Raw genomic sequence first — 8,292 nt, 5'->3', positions numbered from 1 at the left:
TTTCTCAGTAGGTGGGTACAGAGTCTGCATGGTTAGTGAAGTTTGGTTTTAAGGCAATGACTTGATTAAAAACTGGCACCTTCACCCACTGTATTCCTTCCCGACATGGAAACAAAAATTTAAAAAATATGCCTGTGCCAGTGAAGGACAACACCTCCCATTAAAGCTATGAATGGCTGGAAGGCTCCTGCTGATGAACTTCCAAGGGTACAAGTAGACATAGGTGTGGTATATTTGAGCACAGCACCAGCATACGGGGAAAGCAAAAAACACATGGCCCATGGCAACAAATATCACCAGTGTGAACAACCAGCACTTTTATTGCATTAGAGAATGCTATAATGTCAGTAATAAGTACTGACTACACAACATTTTATTGTCTGCATCAACAGACATGGAATGATGGAATTACAGTTGATGTAAGGAATGAGTTTCTTGTATGCCTCAAAAACCAAACCAAAACAAAAAAAGGGGAATCTTGTTACTGGCAGCACATACACATGAAGAACCATGCTAACAGTCTGGACTGTACCATTTTCATCAAGGCTTTTGGGAAGGAGATATCCTGTTACTAACTCTGGGCCTGTTTAAAAACGTGGAACGGGTCTGCAAATGTAACTCTCAAGACTTTTAAGAATGATAAATTAGTTTTCCGCGACATCTAAAAAGTACGTTAAGCAAAAAAGATACCAAAACTTTCCAAAAGAGTTTAAAACACATTCTCCATGCTATAAGGAACGTAGCTTGTCAGCATTCTGAAAACTACAACAGTTCAAAATTATTTTTTAAAACTTTGATATATTTTTATATATATATTTATATATAAAATATCTAATGATCTGTATTATTCGTAGATTCATACCCCCTCCCCATCTCCTCCTTCTCCCACCCCTGATAAGCTGATCATGGGCGCTATGGCTGGGTTCTCCTAAAGGAGAATCAAACATTTTTATTTATTGTATTTCCTTACTGAAGTTTAACATAAGCCTTGATTCTTTCCCCCCACCATTTTCTTCTGCCCCTGGTCAAATGTAGAAATCCAGCAGGTTTTAAGCATTTGAACTGCGTTGTCCCAATCCAGAGAAGGGATGAGCTTTACACAAAAAGAGGGTTCTGGCTATGGAACTCTTTCTACTGTCGGTGCAAGAAGTTGCTAAGAGTACCCGCTGCATCCAGCCCTTAGGGGTACATGCAGGGTATTCATTTCCGTCTAGAGGTCTGCAAATGCAGCAGAAAGCTGCAGACACGTTGCTGCATTTGGACTCTATGTGGGGAGGAAGACTTTCCCCTCTTCCATCCCCGCCTCCTGCTCTGAAACAGGTGATCAGAGCTGACAGCTGAGCTCAGCTGGGGGAGGGAAGAGAGCTCAGTCAGTTCCATGGAGAGATTTTTATTTTGTGTGTGTGTATATGGATAAGGTAGGCTTCGACTCTCATTCCTGACAGTGGTTTACCTGTACTACTTTCATAATGTACGCTTTTCTTTTGAGAGAGAAAATAAAATAAAAACAGAGCATGTAACAAATTGTCTTTACATCTTGGCACCTTGTAAAGTATTTCTTTTTTTTATACAAAAGTTCAATAATTTTTGACACTCTCCATTATTAATCACTACTTCACTGATAAAACTTTGAAAGTGTGACCTTGGAAATTCATCATGCAAAGTATTTACTGCAGGAGGAGAAAACATTTTTTTGAAACAACTTTTCCCCGCCCCTTAAGACAGCCAGAAATAGGCAGTGGTAGGGAAATAACAGAAGGGGCAGGGAAAGTATTTAAAATGAAAACAAAACAGCATAACAGCAACAACAGCAACAACAAAAAAACCTGTACAAAAATGATTTGATCCATAACAGGGGGGTTGGGGTTGGGGGGTTGGGAATCATTTGTCATCTATGTTACATTTTAGAAGCCAGAAGGAAGCGGGGGCGCGGGGAATCTGCCAAAACCAAAACAAAGAGTTTGGGATTTTCTCCCACATGTCAGCAAATGTCATCCAATAGTCTTAAAGCAAGGATAACTAAATAAAATATATGTGCAGCATATTCTGCAATTCCATTACATACAGTAGGATTTTTTCCCCAAAGCATTTTTTAAAAGTATAGTTTATATAAAGCAGTTGCACAAAAAGCAAAGGGTGTTTTAACAGGTATGCATTTATTCCTTTTGAGGAATGATATTTTTTTTTATTAAAAAAGGACCTTCTCCCTCCCCCCCCATTTCTTTCCCCTGCCGCCCCATCCCACCCACCAAAAGACAAAAAGGATCACAGAGACACATTGGGCTATATATGTACAACATAATAAACCCCACCCTATAGGAACAATTGTTATTATTGAAAGGGACACAGAATCAGAAATTTGTAAAAAATAGCAAAGTTTGCTTGATGTAAAGCCTGAGATTTTTCTCTTGGTTCTTCTGCAGGTCAGTGATACCTGCAAGATACGGTAAGTCTAATTTTTTATTATTTCATTTTCTCTTTTATTATTTTGCTACAGTCTTTAGACTATGCATGCAAGACATATAACTAAGTGCAACTGAGTGAAATGTAGTTTTTTTTAAAAAATTACTCATTCCCTAACAGTTTGAACTGAGGTATGCGTACTAACAGTTTCTCATGCTGTTATCTTTACTTGTCTAGCTACACATGCTGAGAATGAACTAATCTACCAGATTTTTATCCCCTTTTGGAATACCAAGCTAACCAGCAAAACCACTCAGTTTTGAAGCACAGGGATCGCTTCTTGTGATCCCCCCTGGCCATCTCCTGCACGCCATGGCGCTGCCTGAATACGGTTTGTTTCCAAAATGTTTCAAATGACCACAGACTGCCCTCCTTTAAATTAAAACAAAATCAGGAAAGGGGGGTGGGTGGGAAGTTGTGTTTTTATATATTTCACTGTCAGTAAAAGATGCAGCAACTTGCATCCAGTTGAAGTTAATGGCAAAAATCTCCCATTGATTTGAATGGTACCAAAGTTTACAAGGGGACAGGAGTGTTATTCTGCGTGGAAGATGCTGACCAAATTTCAAAGGGGGGGGGGAAACCCCAAACACAACAACAGTCACAATCACTCTAAGGTCCTGTGCACAGATTAAAGCAAATTAAACAGAAATTGCCTTGCAATTTGCTTTTAACAAAAGTGAATAGGATTTGCAAGGCCGGAGACCAAACAAAAGGTTAGAAAATAAAATTCTGGAGATACTATTATATGGTTCAGTTTAAGTTGCGAGAGTTCTTCTGAATATTACGTAAGCGTCTCCTTTGTTTTGCAGGAAAATTAGACTACTCTCCTGTTTTCTCAGGATGAAATGCTGTCCTTACATGCTCCCTCCACTTAATACTGTTCCATAGCTTTAGCCTTAAAAGGTCTTTCTTTACAGAAATACATTTGGTCTCTGTAAAGAAACAAAAAATAAAACAAAACAACAACAACTTTGGTTCAGCAATCTACTTGGTCTTCTAACTTAGACTCTAATAAAGGAGCAGTTTCCCTTCTCAGGTTAGCCATAGCCCGTATCTTGACATTTGCTTCTAAATTCTTTCACCTCCTTTGATCAACAATAAGAGGATATTTGGCTTCATAAGATAAAGCATATAACAGAGAACATAATTTACCTTTGTGTAATATCTTTGGTAATTTTAGGGGGAAAGGTACAAAAGTAGAATATAAATTAAAAAAACAGAAAGGCGTTTGAAATTAAAAAGCTATAGTCCGACATAAATAAGTGAGTTACGGAGAAGTGGCTGGAGAATGGAAAGTGTTTAGATGTGCAGTGATCAATGGGTACCAATGTTCTAACAGCAGCTGCCTGCCCGCATTTGCTTTGAAGAATGCTGCAACTTGCAACAGTGCTAATTCACCCACAGGTTTCAAGTTGTCAGTTTCTGATACTGGTTGGTGTAGTATTGTGTAATGTTCTTAACTGCTGTTTGCAGAGTTAAAATTATTAACACTTTACAACTAGTGGGCCTTCCCTAGAAGTTGCATCCAAAACCTAAATTATATTCAAGCTGATGGATACCACCAGACAATTCTCAAACTGTTTAATCTGTTTAACCACGTATAATGCTCCCATAATGCCCACTTTCAAACGTGAATCGAAAATACGTATAGGCAGATTGGTATTTTAGATCTTCCAGAAGCATTCAATGTCTCAGAAACTCAGGTTAAAAGGCTAAGAGCTTTCCATGATTATATTCATTTCTGACATAATAAAACCCTGTATGGTGTATGTTCAGTGTTTTTTGTGCTGTTAAAAGTTTGTGTTACTAAATATTTACCATTACTGCAAAAAAAGAAATGAAAGCCCAGAAACAAAACTCTGAACAATGATAACAACGTACACTGCTCTGTGGAATGAATTTGCACCGCATCCTATATACTGTTTTGTGCTGGTTTGCCTTTCATTCTCAATTCTTGCAACTACCTTTCTTTCTGATCAAATATATCTTTGCACACGGTTACAGCAGCTTTTGAAACCTTTTTCTTTTGGGGGGGGGTGAGGAGTGGGAATATAGCCCAAACTGGAATGTTTTCCATAGCTAAAGAAAACATGATGGCATCTGAAGGAAACTGGAATGAATGGTAGAAAAAGAACTACAAACAATTCCAAGGACATTCAGCTTTGTATAATAAAAACACCTATTAACATTCATCACAAAAGTACAGAAAACATTTAAGCCTCAAAAGGCTCTGGCCAGTTGAGGCCTGAGGTCAGAACTTAAAATGGTGTAGGAGAAGTAGGGGGGAAATCAAAGTTATACACTAAAAAAATTGGGAGAATTTTCTTTTAACCCCTCTTCAGTACACACACACACTTATGCACGCACACATGTAGATGCACGTGTGCACACACGCACACGACTTCCCCATCCCAAATGGAAGCAAAGAAAGAAAAAGTGAAGGCAGTGATAATCAACATGCGATACTGTGCAAATATTGTCCATTGGAATCCTCAAAATCTGGGCAAAGGCTTGATCTGCAATTATGTGTACAATGCTCAGCTTGATGTCTTCGGTGTCCCAAATTGGAAGAATTGCAGTCCAAAGTCTGCTGCCAAATTGTGGATAAATGAATTGGTTGAACAAATTTACAACACTGATGTTGACTGTGAGAGGGAATCCCAAGTACCAAACAAGTCCATCCAATGCACAGAGTACAAATTCCTTTGTTTTGTTTTTTTTCAACAAAAAGTAGAAAAATCAAAAATACTCCCAAATGGGATACTTGATGGCACTAAGAGTTAACGTACTTTATAGCTGTCAAAATGGACCAAGTGTTTCCTCCAGACTGTACAATAATGGGGAGAGATTTCACAGCTAATTTTAAAGTATATGGTTTTTTTTCCTCCCTCCCCGTGATCTTCATTTGCAGGATCACATCACAGACATATTCATTCAATGTCCTCATTTACATTTTCGTCTTCATAATCTCTGTCGTGGTCAAACTCTGGACTGTGATTGGCTGTTGTCACTAAGGACAGCGGGCCTTCATTTTCATCTGGATCTAATGGTTCTTCTTTAACATGCACCGGGTGCCTGTGACCGTAAGAAAAGGAAAGAGGAAATGTTGGTGAGCAATTAATTACTTTTAAAAAAAACCAACCCTGTTTGGGTTAGATAAAGTGACCCACAATTCAAAAAGGTTATTCAGTTCTTTAGAATAAAGCACCTATTTTTGTATAATTAAAACACCTATCATTTTACAGCAACTGGAGTTGTTTTTTCAAAGGTTTCTGAGAACCTGGAAATACAATCTCTCCTACCAAACGAGGAAGATGACAAAGGGGGGAGAGACCCTAAGGTTCTTGAAACTCTCCCCCCCCCTTTTAATGGTTGATATGGTGCACAGCTCTCCCCCCCCCCCCCCGCCGCCTGTTTTTTCACAAATACATGTCACATTGTGAATCTTAGTTTGGCTGCAAAGGGCAACGGGGGAGTGGGGGTAGAGAAATCCTAAGAACGCCAAGATTCAATAGAAAACAAAACCAGGAAGCAAGCCTTTGCTTCTTTAAGGTTTCTTCGTGGGATTTAGGGAAAATGCTCTCGAGTGACACATTAGCTTGATTAATACAATCTTCGGAAAAATAAATGAAATAAGCATCTGTAAAGCAAAACAGTGGTTTATCAGCCCACTGAGCTTCTGGAGGCTGGGCTAATCATCGGTTACTGTGTGTTCTGCTTCTCTAGTTAACATGCAGAACCTGTGAGGCAAGTCTCCAGAGGACGACCCCAAGTGAGGTTCTATCATTAATCAACTTCAAGCAAACACAGCAAAGAGACACCATGATACATGCTTTAAACTCCAAATTAATGCATATTTTTACAAACTGTCAATAAGGGAAGAAAAGCCCTGCCAGGAAACACAAACGGAGAGGAAAAGGCTCGCTCAACACAACAATATGATAAGAAAGCAGAGTCCTAATGAGAATAATAACACTGTCAGCTGTAAACAAGGCAGAACATGATCCTCAGCTCGTGGTGGGCACTAAGGATGCACTAAAGAGATGAGATCTGCCAAATTTCTCATTATAGAATAGCACGTGAATAACCCATGGGGGAACAAGGGTTGATTATACAAAACGGGCATGATAACAATTGAAAAATGTTGTCCGTAAATCATATTCACAACAACCCCTTTACAAATACAAATTACCTTCCTCTTTTTTGTTGTTTGGTAGCTTTTGATATGTAAAATACCCCAGCAAGTAAGCAGTGTCTTGTTAAAGAGACTTTATAAAAGGGAATCAGATTTTATTGGCAATATAATGTGAACAGTAATAATACAACCAGTTAAGGAAAATCCAGTTTCCTTTGAAAATAATTGATGTTTAAAGCAATCCCCGAAAATAAAGTAAGGGTAAGTTCCAAGTCTCTCTTGATTTATAACCCACAACCCTGGATGTTGCAGTCAACGAAATCTAACCCTTTTAATTTGGCAAGGCAAAATAAAAATAATAATCCAGTATGTAAACTTTCACTTTGAAGTGGTTTGAAATAGCTGGGATGTTCTGAGTGGATGGGAATGATACAACCCCAGAAAAAACACACACGTAGAAATGCCTGTTGTTAATACTGATCAGCATCAGCCACTTGGTGTGAAACCAGGAATCACACCATGAGAAGGAGAATAGCCCATGTAGCTGCCAAAAGGGAAGCAAGCCACATGATAGTTTCAGAAACTGAAATGAATGAAATGCAAACATTCATTAATATTAGTAGTGGGCTTTGAAACTCTCCAGATGTGTCAAGTGCACCTCAAATCTTTCATCAAGTTCAGGGTTTTGAACTGTGCATTGCTACATCAAGACAGAGGCTTTTGCCTCAACATACAGCTTTTCCTGAAAAGGATCACCGGGAAGAAATGATCCTTTTGCTGAGTTATTTAGTTTATGAAAGCCTGTAGGGAAACGTGAACTATATAACAGTTGCTCGTAACACGAGGCAGCAAAATGCACTATAAACAACACTCCAGTCAACCTGTGGCACTTTCATTGTAGCATTATAGTGATGGAACTACCAAGGGTTGCCTCTCATGGGCGGTTTTTATGACTGCTTTGAGAAACACAAGATCTGTTTGGCTAGATCCACAGCTTTCTATATAGATTTTTAAAATCACATGTAGCATTTTCCTACTGAAACTTTTTACATATGTGTGAATGGCATGGAGGAATAATCCTGTGTTGTCAAATTTAACAGCGAATATGTGAAATCTCTCTTTGTGTGATTCTCTTATTTATATGCTTGCATTCCCTTGTAGCTTGGCATTGCTGTATCACAGTAGGTGCTGAATCGAGGCACCAAATATAGCTGCGTAGGGTTAAAGGTTCATTTCTGATCTGTGTGTTTGGACGTTAGGGTTGCTGAGCAGAAATATACTTAACCGAATGGATTTTGAAAACCTCCATCAAGTGCTTGTGAGAGACATGGGTGCAGCATCACCTTTAAAGTGGCTCCAGAAAAAGGGTCTTCTTCTGCTTGCACCAAAGGTAAGCTATGTTCCTAGCAGGGCAGATTTGTTTTCACTAGGTTGAAAAGAGTTCAGAAAGATGGGAACCCAGATTTAGGAGAAGGAAAACCTGTTTCTCCTTCAACATCCACAACAAAGGCAGCATTTTAGAATGGACCTCAAAGCAGATGAAACGGGGGGGGGGGGGGAAACAAAGCAGATGAAACAGTAGCTGTGAAACATTTGTACTGTGAATCTGACATATACAGTGGTACCTCTGGATGTGAACGGGATCTGTTCCAGAGCCCCGTTCGCATCCTGAAGCAAATGCAACCCACATC

The 8,292-nt window shown here is 39.0% G+C and overlaps 1 protein-coding gene across 23 annotated transcripts in view; it reads right to left on the bottom strand.

Annotated features, from left to right (window-relative positions):
* Positions 1 to 295: 295 nt before the first annotated feature.
* Positions 296 to 8,292, bottom strand: part of FOXP1 (forkhead box P1) — a 536,656-nt gene continuing 528,659 nt past the window's right edge. For all 23 annotated transcript variants that reach the window (XM_053378208.1, XM_053378193.1, XM_053378192.1 and 20 more), the window contains one exon: positions 296 to 5,541. In XM_053378208.1, the coding sequence (XP_053234183.1) occupies positions 5,397 to 5,541 (145 nt within the window). In that variant the 3' untranslated portion in view covers positions 296 to 5,396. The remainder of the gene's footprint in view (positions 5,542 to 8,292) is intronic.

This window comes from Podarcis raffonei, chromosome 2 (genome assembly GCF_027172205.1).
Source record: "Podarcis raffonei isolate rPodRaf1 chromosome 2, rPodRaf1.pri, whole genome shotgun sequence".
NCBI classification, from domain to species: domain Eukaryota; kingdom Metazoa; phylum Chordata; class Lepidosauria; order Squamata; family Lacertidae; genus Podarcis; species Podarcis raffonei.
The sequence above is the reverse complement of the archived record's forward strand: the minus strand, read 5'-3'. Positions and strand labels throughout refer to the sequence as shown.